The following is a 20,150-nucleotide window of genomic DNA, read 5'->3' as shown; positions in this document are numbered from 1 at the left end:
GAACTGAACTAATTTCATAATTGATAAACTTTACAGTTATTGAACTGAACTGAATAAAGACACTGTTGTCTTTTTGAATGTCTCATATTTGATGAAGTTTGATTCTTGTTGGTTTGTTCATCAGTGCTGTTATTTTCATGTTTATCACTGCTTTGAAACAATCTCCACTGTACACAACACTATAGAAATAAAGGTGGCTTTACAAACTACAGCAACAATCAATAACTAAATTTATTTTGACAACAGTAAAAAAGCACATATATAACAATAAAAACCTCAACAGACAAACATACTCAAGTCATACTCAATCACAAGTACAGAATCTCACATTGAAACAGATCAGTTCTCTCACAAACATAAATGGTTTACCATGCTCATTAAATTACAGTCATCTGTTTATTTCTCCATCTGGCCTCATTTTAAGTCTCCTATAAGCCCTCATCCTAGAACATAGGTGTGCAAATACAAAACACGACCCATCAGAACCAATTAGCTAGCGTAGGAGTGAACTGGCTATCAGCGAGATGTTGCACGCAGTCCAAGACACGTCCGGCTCTTAAAGAGGTAGTTCACCCAAAAATGAAAATTCTGTCATCATTTACTCCCCATAAAGTTGTTCCAAACCTGTATAAATGTCTTTGTTCTGTTGAACACAAAGGAAGATATTTGGAAGAATGTTTGTAACTAAGCAGATATCAACCCCCTACTATGATATTCAAAGGGAGTATATGATGACAGCATTTTCATTTTTGGGTGAACTATCCCTTTAATCCTCCAGATTCAATACGTAACTGGAGCAAGTTCTGTGAGATCCAGACCTCCTGAGGTTGGTATTAATGAAAACCCTACAAAAAATGAGAGAAACAGACTCATTCTGGAAGGATTTGCTATCTTTTACTCTTTCCTTTCAGTCCTCTCCTTGTGCGCAAGCTCTCTCCACCTCAGCGATGGTTTTCGGGGTGAGTGCAGACAGGATGAGGGGCCCCCCATGGTCTCGGATCACCACGTCATCCTCGATTCGTACCCCGAGACCCCGGAATCGCTCTGGACATGAGTTATCGTCCTCGCTGATGTACAGTCCTGGGTTATGGGAGCAAGAGAAAAGAGTTTAGAGCTTATGTTTCACAAACTTTTTTTTTTTTTTTTTTTTGTGCAGTAGAGCTCAAATGCTAAGAAGTTGAATGTTACTTTGACTAGTATGTGAAAGTTCAACAGTCATTACAGTGCATTCAAGATACATACCTGCGATTTATCCGTATTATTACCCTTTATTGTTATTATTGTTTTACCATGAATTTTATTTGTTATATATACACCTATGTTCAAAGTTTGGAATCACTAAGACATGTTTATGAAAGAAATTGATTCTGATGACAAACGTGCATTTAACTGATTAAAATACAGTCGAAAACAGCAATATGCAATATTATTATTACTGTTTGAGAGAATTAGTGTTACTTTAGTATATATATATATATATATATAAATATATATATATATATATATATATATATATATATATATATATATATATATATATATATATATATATAAATATAATGTACTATCATAGTATTTATTAATATTTTGAATTAGCTTTTATTTTATATTTTCAGTTTTCATTTTAAGTTAATAATATACTTTTTCCCATTTTTTAGTTTTGTTTTAATTATATTTTTAATATTTATTTTTATATAGCTTTAATATATTTTATTTCTGTTTTATAAATTTTAGTACACTGTCAAAAAAAATGTATGATCATAACATTTTTTCTTTTGTTAAATCAACTTAGATAATTAATGTAGTTCAGATAACATAATATTTTGAGTTTCTGTTGATTAAACCAATCGCCTTCATTGTATTAACTCAAATTTTTAATTTCAATGAACTCAAAATTTTAAGGCAACCAGGAAACTTACTTTTTCAAGTTAAACCAACCATTCTTTTTTTACAGTGTACTTCAACATTCAACATTTGTAATTTTCGTTTTTAGTTTTATAGGTTTAAGGTTTTCATCTAATACTTTACTAGTATTTTATTTCAGCTTTATCTCAGTTAAAGGTCCTGTTCTTCGTGATCCCATGTTTCAAACTTTAGTTAGTGTGTAATGTTGTTGTTAGAGTATAAATAAAATCAGTAAAATTTTAAAGCTCAAAGTTCAATGCCAAGCGAGATGTTTTATTTAACAGAAGTCGCCTACATCGAACGGCCAGTTTGGACTACATCCCTCTACTTCCTTCTTTAATGACGTCACTAAAACGCCTAGTTTTTTGACTAACCTCCGCCCACAGGAATACACAAGAGTTGCGTTTGTAGAGTGTGTTTGTCGCCATGTCGTCGAAACGCTGTTGTTATTTTCATCCCGCAGTCCAATCACCGGGTCTGATTCCGGCTCAAATTGATAGGGTAAAATTAAAGACATGTTTACATGCTCATGCTCATGCGTCTCCATGTTATGGTAAGAGGCGTGACTTTTCCGGGGCAAGATGCGCTCTCTCTATGGCTCTGGGTGTGCTAAGCTGCTGTCGAATCACAACACAGGAACCGCTGGCACAATCAGAACTCGTTACGTATTTCTGAAGGAGGGACTTCATAGAACAAGGAAGTCATCAGCCCGTTTTTATGACAGTGGAAACAGCGGTATACAGATAAGTAAATTATGTGAAAAATACTGTGTTTTTTTTACACGCGAAACATGAACACATGTTATATTGCACACTATAAACACAATCAAAGCTTCAAAAAAACACGAAAAACGGGACCTTTAAAAACAGATTTAGCATACAATAACACCACTGGAGAGAATGCCTTTTTTATTAGATTTTTTTATTATTATTATTATTTTAAATTTCCGATGGCAAAGCCTCATTTTCAGAAGCCATTATTTTGAAAACACTGCTACCTCGACCTTGTCCTTAAGAAATCATTCTAAAAATGTTCAAATTTGCTACTTGAGAAACTTTTCTTATTATTGAAAGCTCAGTTGAAAATGATTGTGCTGCTCGATGAACTGTGGAAATGACACTACAGTTACTGGAAATAATTCAGTAACTGTTTTGTCATTTCCACAGTTCATCAATAAACTTGCATTACAAGTCACAAGTAAATTTGGTTTTAAAAATTGGCAAAAGAAACTAATTTTCTAGAGACGTATCAGTCTGTTGTTGTTTTGAGGGATGAAGGTTACTCCATGCAAGAAAAAGCCACATCTGACACAGGCAAGTAAAATGAAAAGGGTAGAATTATGGGCAAAAAAACAAAGACTGAATGGTAAATAATTATTGTGGATGGATGAATGTAAGTTTGAGGTGCTACAAATCAATCACGCCTAGGAGGTGTAGCAGAAAGCATGAAATGAAACTTCACCCAATTATCTTAATAAACTGACTGCTAGAAAGCATTCGTTGATAAACAGATGATGAACATTTGGATGTTTGCAACAGCGATTATGTGTTGTTTGGGGCCGGAGCCTACCTGATGGCAGAAAATGACAGTTTAACAGTATTCATTTCGAGTGTATATCTCATTATTCGGACTTTATCTCACGATTCTAAGAAGAAAAATCTGGATTGCCTTTTTTCCTCAGAATGCCGAGTATATATCCCACCTTTCTGACTTTTTTCATGCTGTAAGTGTAGGGCAAATACATTATGTCCCCTATGAACTGCATGTGAACATTATGTAGATCTACTGTTTATTTCAAATTAGTGCTTTAAAGGGTTAGTTCACCCAAAAATGTAAATTCTGTCATTTATTACTCACCCTGATGTTGTTCTACATCCGTAAGACCTTTGTTCATCTTCAGAACACAAATTAAGATATTATAGAGGCGTCACTGAGCCATCAGATTTCATCAAAAATATCTTAATTTGTGTTCTGAAGATGAACAAAGGTCTTATGGGTGTAGAACGACATGAGGGTGAGTAATAAATGACATTATTTTCATTTTTGGGTGAAATAACCGTTTAAAAGTAGGGTAATTCAGGATTCATCAGTCCAGTCTGCCCGTTTAATGACTTGCAACTATAAACATCTTTAAAGGCCGCCTTCGAAGAACATGTTCTTTTGCATTCCGATTCTGACATTCAAATGCACAACAAGACATTTTTTCTCTTATTCCGTGGATATCGCCATATTCCTCCACTTGTTACCACTGTTTTTATTTATTTTTTTTTTAATATTATGTTTTTATTTTGGCATTAAGACAACATAGAACATTACAAAGAGACAATGACAAGAAACGGAAAAAACAAAACAAAAAAACAAACAAACAAACAAACAAACAAACAAACAAACAAACAAACATTTTGAATGATTTTTCAACCTCGAGTTACATCAGTTCCTTCAGTTTTATACATATTTCCTATAATGTTATACATTTCTAGGCCAGTGTACAAGGGCAATATGGTGATCATGTGAATAATAAATGGGTCAGACCTTTAAACTGTTATCCTTGACATTTGATAGATGTTTAAGAAAGGGTTCCCAGGTGGCCTCAAAGCCAGCAATATTGCCAGAGAGGTTGTGTCTGAGTCTCTCCAAATGCAAAGTGGCAGAAAGTTCAGAGAGCCAAGATTTAAAAAGTGGTTTTGATGCCTTTTTCCATAGACAAAGGATAATTTTTTTAGCTACCACCATTCCATATTGGACAGCTTTTTGAGTTTGACGGCTGATACCATGAAGAGAGTCAGACCAGCCGAAAACAGCAACAGCTGGGTCAGGAGAGAGATCACAAGAATATGCCTCAGAATAGAATCTAAAAATTTCGCTCCAAAACTCAAAAAGTTTCGGACAGAACCAAAAGAGATGTCCCAGAGAGCCCTCAGCAGATTCACATTTGTTACAGGTAGAGGAAACTGAAGGGTAAAATTTGTTAAGCTTAACCCTAGAATAATGAAGCCTATGTAATACTTTATATTGAATTAGTTGGTACCACTGTTTTTATTAAAAGTAAACTCTACCTGGCTCTATTGTGATCACCATGCCAGGCTGCAGCGGTTGTGAACGGGACAGCTCAGGGGTGTCATGAACGTCCATTCCCAGATAGTGACCCACATGATGGGGGCAAAACTGCCGTGCAGCCTGGAAGAGGAAAAAAATGAAGAGAGCAGACATCCATTGAGAAAAACAACAAAATTGAGAGCATGTAATGTGATCAGTCACAAAATTCTGAACTGGAAAACGGATTTAAACTGAAATAAGCGCACACAGTTACAGTCGCAACAGGCTTAACTGACCAACATGTTGGTTTGTTGGCCTCATAAACACACAGCATTAAGTGAAATGAAGCTTTCATAGCAGTATGGTGCTTTACAGACACTGTAAGTGGTGCAGATCTTTGGCATTTAAATTGGACAGGAAGACTTATAGTCATTTCCTGACCACGGAGCTGTAAGGAAGTTCATTTAAATAAATAAAGAACGCCTCGAATTCCTGGTGTTCAGTGTTGTAAACCTGAATCTCAGGTTGGTATAAGGTTGGCCTGTAGCACATTTTTCAGTATATGTCAATACATATTTTGGAGAATCACAACCGATTATAAGACAAACAGGAATCAATCGCATTCGGTCAACACGTGCACACTAGAAAGTTTCGTTATTGTCTGCGCTATTTTCTCTCAAAAAATTATGACTGAAAAAAAAAGTACTCGTTTAAAATAGAGTTGTGAGTTTCTCTTAATCCTTTCACATTAGCACTTGTTAATGCGTGTCTATTGTTGTTTCCATATACAGTGATAATATTTTGTTGTTGTTCTTCCGGTCTTTCAACCTTGTGGACAAACTAATTATTGGCAAAACATTCAAATGAGCACGTGCAAACTACAGAGAAAATCTGTCTGTGCATGTTAAGTACGCACCTACTGTGCTGTTGATGAAATTAATGTCATGGAGATATATGCATAAAAACTAGTGCTGTCAAACGATTAATCCAATTATTTGCATCCAAAATAAAAGTTTGCGTTAACATAATTTACGTGTGTACTGTGTATTTTTATCATGTATATATAAATACACATGCATGCATATATTTAACAAAAATGTATAGAATTTATATATAAAATATTTATATTTATATATGAATTATATATACACATATAAATATATATACATGTAAATATTTCTTAAATATATACATGAGTGTGTGTATTTATATATACATAATAAAAACACACAGTACACACGTATATTATGTTAATGCAAAATTTTATGTTACTGCAAACCAAAATCTACTTTGGGCATTGGATGATGTTTACATAGGATGCATTTTTGTGTTCAAAAAAGCTGGATTGACCAAACAAAATAAAGTATGTAAGATATGATAATCAACAGCAAAAGATGTCCATTTACATCCATACACACATTTTTTTTTTTTTTAAAGCATAGACTTTTAAAATCACAGATATTCAACAAATAAACAGGCTAAATATTTAATCGTTTTGTTTTGTTTTGTTTTTTGTTTTGTTTTGCTTTGTTTTGGCATAAAATAAATCTTATTCATTTTCTTAAAGGTGCCCTAGATTCAAAAACTGAATTAACCTCGGCATAGTTGAATAACAAGAGTTCAGTACATGGAAATGACATACAGTGAGTCTCAAACTCCATTGTTTCCTCCTCCTTATATAAATCTCATTTATTTAAAATAACTCCAAAGAACAGGCGAATCTCAACATAACACCAACTGTTACGTAACAGTCGGGATCATTAATATGTACGCCTCCAATATTTGCATATTCCAGCTCATGTTCAAGGCATTAGACAAGGGCAGCCAGTATTAATGTCTGGATCTGTGCACAGCTGAATCATCAGACTAGGTAAGCAAGCAAGAACAATGGCGAAAAATGGCAGATGGAGCGATTAAAAACTGACATGATCCATGATATCATGATGTTTTTAGTGATATTTGTAAATTGTCTTTCTAAATGTTTCATTAGCATGTTCCTAATGTAAGTTACTGTTGGTTAAAGTTACCATTGTTTATTACTGTATTCACGGAGACAAGACTCGTTATTTTCATTTTTAAACACTTGCAGTCTGTATAATTCATAAACACAACTTCATTCTTTATAAATCTCTCCAACAGTGTAGCATTAGCCATTAGCCATGGAGCATAGCCTCAAACTCATTCAGAATCAAATGTAAACATCAAAATAAATACTATACTCACATAATCTGACGCATGCATGCAGTATGCATGACGAACATCTTGTAAAGATCCATTTTGAGGGTTATATTAGCTGTGTGAACTTTGTTTATGCAATGATAGAGTCGAGAGTTCGGGAGGGGGTGGGGAGCGTGAGCATTTAAAGGGGCCGCAGCCTGAATCAGCGCATTTCTAATTATGCCCCGAAATAGGCAGTTAAAAAAATTAATTTAAAAAAATCTATGGGGTATTTTGAGCTGCAACTTCACAGACACATTCAGGGAACACCTTAGACTTATATTACATCTTGTAAAAAAACATTCGAGGGCACCTTTAAAATGTTGAAAATTAGTTGAAAGTGGGCAGATTCGTTAGAAAAGAACTGCTTTATTGTCTGTAAAATGGCTTTGGTTCTATTAAAAAATGAATGAAATCCGCAAAATCTTGGAACTTTTAGTGTTGACTGTTATTGTAATACCTTCAGCAAGGAAAAACTATCTTAAGCACCGTCACTAAAAATATACAAACGTTTGGGGTCAGTTTTTGAAAGAAAGAAGTCTCTTATGCTCAAAGCTGCATTTAATTGTAATATTGTAATACAGTACAGTTCTGAAACATTATTACAATTTAAAATAAATGTTTTCAATTTGAATATATTTTAAAATGTAATTTGTTCTTGTGATGGAATTTTCAGCATCATTACTCCAGTCTTCAGTGTCACATGATCCTTCAGAAATCATTCTAATATGATGATTTGATTATTTATTAATATTATCAATGTTGAAAACAGCTGTGCTGCTTCATATTTTTAAAGATCCTTTGATTATCTGAAATAGAAATCTTTTGTAAGATTACAAATGACTTAATTTTCACTTTTGATCAACTGAATATATTAAAAATAATTGATTAAAGTTAAATTTAAAAAAAAGTATAGTGTCCTACCCCCAACCTTTTGCTTAGTAAAAAAAAAGCCCCTCAAGTCCCAAGTTGTTGCTCAAGTAGTCCTGTCCATCACAAATTACATTTTAATCATGATTTAATGTGTGATTTTACTAATATTTAATTTAAGATGGTATCTGCTGATATTTGATTTGAGTGAATAACATCCAAAAATTCATTTTGGGGTGAACTTTCCCTGAGTCAGGGTACCTTCAGTGTGTCTGTGTCACTGGTGCTTTGTGGGACGATCCCAAGCTCTTTGAGCTGCCGGGCCAACAGCGCGAGCATGGTGGAATAAATATAGTCCAGACTGACGCCAGGATTGCACTGAGACAGACAGGCCAACTGCACCTCCAGCACGGCCTCATACAGCTCTCTCTGAGCAGGACTGAACCTGGAGACGGCACACGGAGCAAGGACCGGAGCGCTGATTGATTACTTACTAATAGCATGAAATTAAAGCCACGTTACGTCTGAGACAATAAGAGTTCTGTTGAAAGTCAGACTTACTTTCCATTCACCGGCCAAGTGCGTGTGATGTCGCTCACATAACCGAAATATTCACAGCCCCCATCCAACAAGACCATTTCTCCATCCTGAGAAAGACAGAGTTAGTTCAATATTGCGATAATATTTTGTCATGTGTATCGTACATTTGCCTTGTGAAAACTAAACATGCACACAAAGCTTATATAGACCAAGAGAAAAAAGGAAGGGAGACTTCAAGTTTCATCCTTGTTTATCTTATGAATGAGTTGTAGACTCTCCCTCCTGCTCCAGTAATGATTATGAGTGTGTTTGGATCTTCACCTTCACTATTTGATTGTTGTTGATGTAATGAAGTGTGTTGGCTCGGTTTCCACCAGCAACCACAGGCGGATATGCCAGGAAGTTTGCGCCATGAGCACGGCATTCAAAATCAAACTATTCAGAAAGCCAAAAAGAGAAACAGAAGAGAAAGGAAGAGAGAAGGCAGAGATGTTAGTCAGCATGTGCGCTGGACACAGAGTACACTAAGATTTGACTCTCCAAGAGCTCGCTGACGTCATTTGTGTTTCTGTGGTACATTTTCAGTTCTCAGACGCTCCATTACCTCTGTGCTGCACAACGGCCAAACAATGGCAACTTTTTATAGAGTAATTCTACCCCAAAATTTAGGAGCTACAAAAACTTCTGAAAGGCTTAAAAATATATTTATATTGGCCCTGTGAACCACTGTTCACACTCTAAATAGGTTATTTAAGTTGTCCACTTACATTTTTTATGAAAGCAAGCAAAATTCCCATCAGTCTCATTTCCACCATTTTAATTGTATTCTTTGGTGGGCCGACTCCTTTGTCTTGCTAAAGCTAATTTCATATCTGGCATCTTATGTATCCTAAATAAACAGTGTTTTCATGTTTTGCATAATTTGACAAAATATTAAGCTTGACTTATTTAATGATTTCTTTGGTTATGTCTCATAGTTCATCTAAAGTATTCTCTTTACTGACACTGCTGTCATTTGTACACATGTACACTAACTTCTGAAAAAAAGGTTATTCCGGCAAAATGGTTCACAGTTGTAGAAATGATGGGTTGTAATGATGTAAAAATTCACACTTATGATAGTTTATAAAGTTTTAAGTATGTGTATTTTTCTTACAAAAACCCATCGCTTTGCTTCAGAAGGCCTTTAATAACCCCCTGGAGCCGTGTGGATTACTTCTATGATGGATGGATGCACTTTTTTGGGCTTCAAAATCACACCCCTATTCACTACCATTATAAAGCGTGGAAAAGCCAGGATATTTTTAAATGAAGATGTTTGACTGAAAGAAGATAATCATATACACCTAGGATGGCTTGAGGGTGAGTGAATTATGGATCATTTTCATTTTGGTGTGAACTATGTGTCGTCTTCTTTTAATAAAAATGTATTTAAAAAAAGTTTTAATAAAAATCAAAACCTGGGACTAGGCTTGTCATGATTACTGATTAAACGTCAGGGGCTGTATTCACAAAACATTTTTTTCGTACCACTAAGTGTTCTCCTAAATAGCAGTGAAAGTTCTTAGGTAAGGGTTTCCTCTTAAAAACTATTCACAAAGCTGCCGAGACTCGACACTCACAATACCCTGGCAATTCAGGCAATACCTTTTTAAAAGCTAAAAATCATGAAATGTTTCTAAAATGGTTGCGTTCCGAGGCAGATTGCCGGCAACAGCCATTTTAGGATTGTTTGTGATTTGGTCTTAGTGACTTAGGAGTCCTCTTGAGTCTTGACTACTCTTAACTCTTCACTGATTTAGGAGCTAGTTTTAGCACTAAAACACACTGTGAAATGCTCTAAGAGCAAAAATTTAGGACTGACACGGCCATTATTTTTAAGAGTTTCTCTTAAATCGGCAAGTTAGGAGTTATGTTTTGTGAATACAGCCCCTGATCATGGTTATTCAATCTAAATCACAATTATTTGAGATAACTGCAATAATTGTGCCATTTATTTTGTATTACATTTTACCAAAGAATATAAAAAAAAAAAAACAGTTGTATAGTATATAAAGGTCTTTTTTCAAACAAAATTAACATTTGTGGATTTAATTAGGCAGCATTATATTATGTTACATTGTTATATTATGTTATGTTATATTATATAGTGGTGGGCCGTTATCGGCGTTAATGTGCTGCGTTAACGTGAGACTCTTAACGGCGATAAAAAAAATATCGCCGTTAATCTATTCTCAAAGTTGGGTTGGGAGCTGGGTCTATACTACGCAAGCTATGATGACTTTCACCTTGATATTTTAGCGCGGATGTATACCTAGCCGAACTGACCCTTCGCAAAGACCCGCCCCCCTTAGTTACTGTTGCTTTGTCTGACAAGCCATGGTGCTGTCAGGCCACACGCAGTGAAAAATACATCATGGAGCAAAGAGGACACTGACAACACATCAACAGACAAGACAGAGCAGGTTACTTATGATCAGGGCTGGGGAGTAACGAAATACATGTAACAACGTTACGTATTTAAAATACAAAATTTGAGTAACTATTTCGTTACAGTTACATTTTAAATAGATGGTAATCAAATTACAGTTACTTTCAAAAGGTATTTTAGATTACCAAAGGGATTACTTTGAATTTTTATGTCATTTATTTCATTTATTATTAATGTAAGCTGTTTGAGGATTTTTAACCAATGAGGCAATTGTTGATGATTCTCCGACTCTGTCTGTTAAAAAATGTCTGTTCAGATATTAGCAACCGGCAGAGTGCAGACTAGATATCGCATGCAAAAAATGGACAGGAAAACAGGGCATAATGCATTTCTCTAATGGAAAGTCAAAGACAGTTTTACTTTTAGGCTATAAACATGAAAAGGACGTAGGCTACAGTAACTTCATAGTGCAATGCAAGCTATGTCTACCTGCAACAAAACTTCAATTGGCTTCAAAGGATTCAACATCTGAAGCATCTTGAGGTAGACCTAAGCTGTTCTTGGTCTTTGAAAATGTTATTTTCCTTATTTACTCATTATTTTACTCGTACGTTGAGCTTCGTAAGGTTATCATTAGCCTACGTTTAATATTTATTAGGTCTTTGAAAAATAAGACAAAATCCTCATAGAAACATCATTAACATCCACTTAATCATGCGTTAAATTATGTTTTATAAAGCCAATTTCTTGGTGTAAGTTACTTTACAGACAAACTTTAAATCTTAATCATTCACTCCAAACGTTTTGGTATATGGCGCGTACTCAAGTTCATGATCAAAAATTGAGATGCAGTAGTCCACTGGTCATAAATCCAAAGGTTTTTTAGTTTTCATTTTGGTCTATCTTCATTCCGGGCTTGCAAACAAACTGCTTTATCCCAAAATGTCAGGAAATATTTACTAAGTCTGTCAACTGGACGTTAACACAGTCACACGCTGAATACGGACATAAAGAGGAGAACAGATGCGCCAGCAGAGAAAATACAACACCATGCACAAGCTCACTATTCGCAAAATATAGGAAGAATAATATAAATATTAAATTGGGGTTGATATGAATGCATCTCTGAAGGGAACTGTCTTCAGAAAAGTTTTGATGGCTTTTCCTCTTATCTCCAGCGCAGTGCTGCATTGTGTATAGCTGTAACCATGGAAACACTATATCACTGCCGTTCCATAAGCGCCACCTACTGTCAGAGAGTGAATTTGCATTTCATGCAGGTGTCTTATGTAGCATAATTTCACAAAGCTAAAGTCAGACCAGGCTGTTTTTGCTGTTAATCTTAAAATTATACAGTAATTTAAATGAAAAACAACTGATCATGCTCATGTGCATAACATCTTTGTTGGGATTGTGATAAAAATGCAGTGTTTGCCTCTAATATCAAAGAGCTACACATATTTTTTTGTCAATATACACAATTTTTCAAGTTTAACTCCACCGAGGTTAATCTTCTAACTCCTGACTGCTTTGTCAGACAAAATGGCGGATTACTTTTAGTCATTATTTGGGAAGCACACATATTCTGAATGTCTTCGGCAGAATTCAAATGAGCCATTTTAATCTAGATTAATCTAGATTAATTCCAAGATTACAGTGAGATTAATCTAGATTAAAAAAATGAATCGGTGCCCACCACTAATATTATATTATATTATATTATATTATATTATATTATATTATATTATATTATATTATATTATATTATATTATATTATATTATATTATATTATATTATATTATATTATATTATATTTCACAGCATTAAAGTAAACCATATGGGCATGTTTTATAAAACAATTTGTATCATTGTATTATATGCGATTCTACGTGTATATGCAAGTAAAAAAAATACATATTGTTAAATCACAATTATTTGTATGACAATTAATTGTCAAAACAAAATTCACGATCATGACAGGCCTACCCAGGGACAGAAGATGCCGGAAGTTGATGTAACACCCATATAACAGGGTACAGGTTGCAAAACACATTAGAATCTTTTGTTAAAATTGCCTGTTTGTGTGTGCATTCATGCATTTAGTCCCTCGGCTCACCTTTGCATAGAGAACAGCCTCATCAATGTCTCCTCTTGACATGGCCATCGTCTTCTTAAATGCCTGAAGATAAACACATAGCTCAATATAGCACATGTTTTGTCTCCTAAGGCAAATTTAAAGGGTTAGTTCACCCAAAAATATCGTTCCAAATCTGTAAGACTTTCGTTCATCTTTGGAACACAAATGAAGATATTTTTAATGATATCTGAGAGCTTTCTGTCCCTCCATTGACAGCCTACGCAACTACTACTTTTAAGCCCCAGAAAGGTAGTAAAGACATCATTAATGTAATCCATGTGACTCCAGTGGTTTAACCTCAGTTTTATGAAGTGACACAACGCAAGTACTTTGCGCAAAAAAAGCTTAATTTATCACTTTATTTACAAAATATTAATCTCCAACACTTGTTTAAGCAAAAATGTCTGCTCTCGATTCAACACAATGCACATGCAACATATGGTGCTCTTGTGAATGTGCTTTGAGAATAATATTTTGTAAATACAATGGTGAATTATGTTTTTTTTTTTTGCAAACAAAGCACTCATGTCACTTCATAAAATCGAGGTTAAACCACTTGGGTCACATGGATTACTTATGGACTAATTTGAGCTTGAAAGTGGTAGTTGTGCAGACTGTCAATGGAGAGACAAAAAGCTCTCAGATTTCATCAAAGATATCTTCATTTCCGAAGATGAACGAAGGTCTTACGGGTTTGAAACGACATGAGGGTGAGTATTTAATGACAGAATTTTCATTTTTGGCTGAACTAACCTTTTAAATACTTTCATCAAGTCTCTCATGACTGAAATGATCAATCTTTACATGAACAACTTATTTTTCTTATTAAAGGGTTAGTTCACCCAAAAATAAAAATTCTGTCATTTATTACTCACCCTCATGTCGTTCCACACCCGTAAGACCTTCGTTAATCTTCAGAACACAAATTAAGATATTTTAGTTGAAATCCAATGGCTCAGTGAGGCCTGCATAGGGAGCAATGACATTTCCTCTCTCAAGATCCATAAAGGTACTAAAAACATATTTAAATCAGTTCATGTGAGTACAGTGGTTCAATATTAATATTATAAAGCGACGAGAATATTTTTGGAGCGCCAAAAAAACAAAATAACGATTTATTTAGTGATGGCCGATTTCAAAACGCTGCTTCAGGAAGCATCAGAGCATAAATGAATCAGTGTATCGAATCAGCGGTTCGGAGCGCCAAAGTCACGTGATTTCAGCAGTTTGGCGGTTTGACACGTGATCTGAATCATGATTCGATACACTGATTCACAATGCTGAGCGCTCTGAAGCAGTGTTTTGAAATCAGCCATCACTACATAAGTCGTTATTTTGTTTTTATGTTTTTAGTACATTAATGGATCTTGAGAGAGGAAATGTCATTGCTGTCAATGGAGCCATTGGATTTTAACAAAAATATTTTAATTTGTGTTCCGAAGATTAACAAAGGTCTTACAGGTGTGGAACGACATGAGGGAGAGTAATTAATGACAGAATTTTCATTTTTGGGTGAACTAGCCCCTTTAATTTGCCACATACAGTACTGTTATTAGGGATTTATTACCTGAGCAGTGATCCGTCCTGCCTCCTTCATCAGAGCGACCTCTGCTGGGCTCTTAATGGCTCTGAGGGAATGAGTGAGAGGTCGGAGAGACTTCGTCAGCTGTCCTTCCAATAGGGGGAGCACATGACTTTGGTGTAAACGAGGATGGCAAGGCTGAGAGCTGTCGTACCATATAGTTCCTCCTAAGAGAAAGAGAAAAGAGTAAGCTACTGATGCAAATGTAAACCTTGAAAGCATGTAAATGTACACCTGTTTTCTTTTACCTTTTATGCTTTTTAGCAATACACCCAGTTCCTCTGTGCTGTGAACCCGCTCCAGACCTGTTAAAGCAGCTGCTCCATCTTTCCCCGAGCGAGGCCCGTCCCAAAGCTCTCGGGCCGGGTCTCGCCGTGGCACAAACAACACAGCCTGGTCCGGCTTACCCGATCCGTACATCACCAGTGCGCTGTCCGGCTCCATAATTCCTGTCAGGTACAGGAAGTCCTGGTGCTGGTGGAACGGGTAAGGGATGTCATTGGTCATGTAGCGAATGGGATGCGATAGGACGATGACAATGTGGGAGGAGTTTGAAGAGGCTCCAGAACCTGTTAGTCTCTCTGCCTGCATCTCGATCAGAGACGCCAAGCGCTGCCGGCGGAACTCGAACTCTGTCTGGGTGAGACCTGGTGTCACCTCACCTATGAGAGGAACATTTGCAAGGTCATTAAACAACCCAAAGCAACTCATTTTACTTCCATAATGTGATGTACACTGCCATCCAAAGATTTGTTTTTTTAAATAAATTAATACTTTTATTCAGCAATGATGCATTAAATTGATCAAAAGTGACAGTAGAGAGATTTATAATGCTTCAAAAGATTTTTTTTAAACTTTCTATTCACTGATGAATCCTGAAAAAAACTGTAGCAAGGTTTCCACAAAAACATTAATCAACCATTTTCAACATCAATAATAATTAAAACAGTTTCTTGAGCATCAAATCATCATATCAGAATGATTTCTGAAGGATCATGTGACACTGAAGAATGGAGTAATGATGCTGAAAATTCAGCTTTACCATCACAGGAATTAATTACATTTTAAAATATATTCAAAAAGAAAACAGTTATTTTAAATTGCAAAAGTATTTCACAATATTACTGTACTTGTGGATCAAATGAGCACAAGAGATTTCTTTCAAAAGCATTAAAAAAATCTTACTGACCCCAAACTTTTTAACAGTAGTGTATTTCTAAGTGAAACAGAATATTCGACGACAAAAACAAAAAAACAAAAAAACAAAAATGTTAGCTGGGAATTGTGTTTTATTAATTCATTTTAATCTACATTGAATTACTTTAATTACAAGTTTTGTAAATAGAGATACTACTGATACTAAATTTCTCCACCAATACCGATTATTCAGAGTGTTATCTGCCAGTACAGATAACGATACCGATAGCTTGAGGTCTATTAAATTAATGATAATATAATTTAATAATTAATCATTATATTATTTTATTATTATATTTTGAAAGAAATGCAAATAAAAACTTTATTCTCTCCATTTCATCAACTTGTTTCAGAGTAACTGGTATCAGTTATGAACAAACACATTACTCAAATTAATATTAACAGACATTAACTAAATTCTGAAGATTACTTTCTAAATATTCATATAATCACTATTAATACTGAACATCAAACTGGTTTCTTAGCATTTTCTTCACAAATTCAGTGCATTTTCTTGCCCTCTTTTAATTGACAGGATATATATCAGCTATTTTTAAACTATCCGCCGATAGCAGATGTGAAATTGGCTTTTATCTGCCGATACTGATTATAGGCCGATATATCGGTGCATCTCTATTTGTAAAGGCTGTATTACCTACAACATTAAAACAAAGGGCTAAAACAACCTAAAATAAGGGCTAAATAGCTATTTGACTCTATAAACCAATTGCCTGCATGGTCTAAGTGACATCAACCAAAGGTTTGAGAGGCGGAGCAAGATGTTACATTTTGGTCAAACTTTTTCTTCTTTGGAATAATGTGTAAAGATAATCATTAATGATAAGACCAAGAACAAACATTAAGAAAGTCATACGATTTTGACTTCAAATGAAAAGAGTTGAAATGGAGACCAATCTTGTTTTTTCTCACCATGTTTGATGAGGTGAGGGTGTGTGTACGGGCTTGGCTGTCCCAGGTATCTCTGAGGAACTTTCTTGGTTTTCCATCCCCCTGTTTTCACAGACACACTCCTGCATGAACACCACACAGACCCTGTACAACAACAACAACAACAACAAAAAACACAGTTTGCAACCTATTTTACTTCCATAATTTGATGTACACTTCTGTTCAAAATTTTGGGATCAGTTAAATTTTTTATTTTTAAAAGAAGTCTTTTATGCTCACCAAGGTTGCATTATATATTTGATAATGAATACAGTAAAAAAAAAACAGTAATGTTGTGAAGCATTATTATAATTTAAAATAATCTATTTGACAATGAAAATATTTTACAATTTAATTTATTTCCCCTGATCAAAGCTGAATTTTCAGCATCATTACTTCAGTCTTCAGTGTCACATGATCCTTCAGAAATCATTCTTATATGATGATTTGATGATCAAGAAACATTTCTGATTATTATCAATGTTGAAAACAGTTGTGCTGCTTAATATTTTTGTGGAAACCGTGATAGTTTTTCATCAAGATTCTATTATGAAGTTTCATTTCATTTAATTTGAAATAGAAAAATTCACACAGAAAATATTAACTGCCACTTTCGATCAATTTAATGAATCCTTGCTTGATAAAAGTATTAATTTAATTGTTAATGATCGTGAAGAGATTTCCCTATTTGTGACCCTGGACCAGTCATAAATCACACATATATTTGTAGCAATATCCAACAATACATTGTATGGGTCAAAATTATCAATTTTTCTTTAATGCCAAAAATCATTAGGACATTAAGTAAAGATCATGTTCCATGAAGATATTTAGTAAATTTCCTACCATAAATATATCAAAAATGTATTTCTGTGAGTGGATATGCGTTGCTAAGGACTTCATTTGGACGATTTCAAAGGCGATTTTCTCAGTATTTAGATTTTTTTGCACCCTCAGATTCCAGATTTTCAAATAGTTATATCTCGGCCAAATATTGTCTTATCCTAATAAACCATACATCAATGAAAAGATTATTTATGGACTGGAGCTTACGGTTGTGTGGTCCAGGGTCACATATGAGAGCTGAGGTGTAAAAAAATAAGAGAAATGTCTGTACTTCAAATGAACATCAACATCAGTCAAAAAGGAAAGTTGTTTCAGAGGTAAAGCAAATTACTATACTTTTACAAAAGGTTTACAAACACCTATGTTTTCTTTGGAATACCATGCATGCACTTATTTATTGTTCACAATTATTCATACCAGTTAACATTAAGATAATAAGACAAAAAACAGGGTCAACTCTGATGTAACATTGACTTAGAACACAAAGAAAAAAACATTTAAAGGATTAGTTCACTTTCAAATAAAATTTTCCCTGATAATTTACTCGCCCCCATGTCATCCAAGATGTTCATGTCTTTCTTTCTTCAAGTTCAACTGAAAAGAAATAAAGGTTTTTGATGAAAACATTCCAGGATTATTCTCCTTATAGTGGACTTCAATGGACTCCAAACGGTTGAAGGTCAAAATTACAGTTTCAGCGCAGCTTCAAAGGGCTTTAAACGATACCAGACGAGGAATAAGAGTCTTATCTAGTGAAACTAACAATCATTCTCTACAAAAATACAACTGTATATGCTTTATAAACACAAAATATTGCCTTGTACGTGCTTCCGCTTTCCGCATGCTTCAAAAAGCTTACGCTGTATGTCCTACGCCTTTCCTATTCAACTTACGGAACGAACGCAGCGGCAGTTAAATTTTTTCCGTAAGTTGAATAGGAAAGGTGTAGGACATACAGCGTAAGCTTTTTGAAGAATACGGAAAGCGGAATGGTGGAAGCACTTACGAGGTGATAATTTGTGTTTATAAAGTACATACATTTGTATTTTTTTTTGTAGAAAATGATCGATAGTTTCTCTAGATAAGACCCTTATTCCTCGTCTGGTATCATTTAAAGCTCTTTGAAGCTGCACTGAAACCGTAATTTTGACCTTCAACCGTTTGGGCTCCATTGAAGTCCACTATAAGGAGAAAAATCCTGGAATGTTTTCATCAAAAACCTTCATTTCTTTTTGACTGAAGAAAGAAAGAAATGAACATCTTGGATGACATGGGGGTGAGTAAATTATCAGGAAAATTTTATTTGAAAGTGAACTAATCCTTTAACTTGAACTACTACTAATTGAAGATCTGTTGAGGAACAAAAGTGAATCTGTATTAGAGGTCTAGGAGGTGGTGATTTCCAGTGTGTAATTTATACTTTTGTGCCTATTCATAAACATATTAATTTGGGTTTTAGATGTGGAGAAAGAAAACTGAAAATGGTTATGCACAATGAATGAATTCACACACACACACACACAGCAATGTTCCTGCCATGTTCTCACCACCCAGCTATATGAATTAAAACAACACATTTTAATGGACAACAGATCTAAGTGTGAGTGTAGTGCATTACCTGGACTCCAGTGAGAGCGGGTAACGCACAGGACGGCGGCTCTCACTGCACCGCTGCTGGAATACAACATTGTCGCGAGTGCACGAGATTCCTGACCAGCTCAGCTTTCACCATGAGGGAGAACCGTGTGCATATTACAAACACAGGAACCGAAGTGACTTCGGACTGTTAACCTAAAGGTAACATACTGAAGAAGCAATGCGTGTAACATGTAACTCTTTTCACATTCACTCATCCACATGTGAGCATGATCGCGTGGAAGGTGACATTAGTGTCACTGCTCATGTAAGGCTCTGAGCTCGTATTGGTGGATTGAGAGCGGCTCCACCGCTCTGATTGGACAGCTCTGTCATGACAGCTACAATCTGCGCCTCTGAATGAAGGAGGACCCTTCTAGTAGCGTTACATTAGGAGACAAACATTATATGGTTACACATTTATTTATTTGGTTTCAAGTTTATTGTCGTTTTGTTGTCATTTAGTTTTAGAAATTAAAAAATACATATTTTACTCTCCCCAAATATATATTTATGTATTTTTGTGTATATGAAAAATAGGTAACATTTGAATCACATGATATTAATGACATTGGGACATAATTATGGAAACCATACATTAAAAGGCAAAATGAAAGGGTGTTGATGGGGTTTTATTCAGATGAGTTTTGATGGCAAATTCATTTTCGATTAGTAAATATATAGAATTTAGTCAAATATGATTAATTAAAACAGTTTTTAAGATAAGGAGTACATTTTCCCACAGCAGTAAAGTTTTTTTTATTATTATTATTAAATCCTTGAAAGAAAAAAAACAGTAACAATT

At 34.8% G+C, this 20,150-nt stretch overlaps 1 protein-coding gene across 4 annotated transcripts; it reads right to left on the bottom strand.

The window, feature by feature from the left end:
- Positions 1–241: 241 nt before the first annotated feature.
- xpnpep3 (X-prolyl aminopeptidase 3, mitochondrial) lies at positions 242–19,640 on the bottom strand. Of its 4 annotated transcripts, none has more exons than XM_067372552.1 (10): positions 19,329–19,639; positions 16,847–16,969; positions 14,968–15,381; positions 14,705–14,886; positions 13,117–13,179; positions 8,890–9,003; positions 8,590–8,675; positions 8,290–8,473; positions 4,962–5,082; positions 242–1,080 (listed from the first exon to the last, which is right to left on the bottom strand). In XM_067372552.1, exons 1-10 carry the CDS (start codon positions 19,396–19,398, stop codon positions 908–910), a joined length of 1,530 nt encoding a protein of 509 aa, XP_067228653.1. In that variant the 5' UTR covers positions 19,399–19,639; the 3' UTR covers positions 242–907. The 4 variants fall into 4 exon arrangements, with proteins under 4 accessions (XP_067228653.1, XP_067228652.1, XP_067228655.1 ...); XM_067372551.1 differs by lacking the exon at positions 242–1,080 and adding an exon at positions 3,976–4,712 and having other exon boundaries at positions 19,329–19,640; XM_067372555.1 differs by lacking the exons at positions 242–1,080; positions 4,962–5,082 and adding exons at positions 7,214–7,967; positions 8,090–8,144.
- Positions 19,641–20,150: the final 510 nt, after the last annotated feature.

This window comes from Chanodichthys erythropterus, chromosome 3, assembly GCF_024489055.1.
Source record: "Chanodichthys erythropterus isolate Z2021 chromosome 3, ASM2448905v1, whole genome shotgun sequence".
Classification (NCBI taxonomy): domain Eukaryota; kingdom Metazoa; phylum Chordata; class Actinopteri; order Cypriniformes; family Xenocyprididae; genus Chanodichthys; species Chanodichthys erythropterus.
This window is presented reverse-complemented; position numbering and strand designations above follow the sequence as displayed.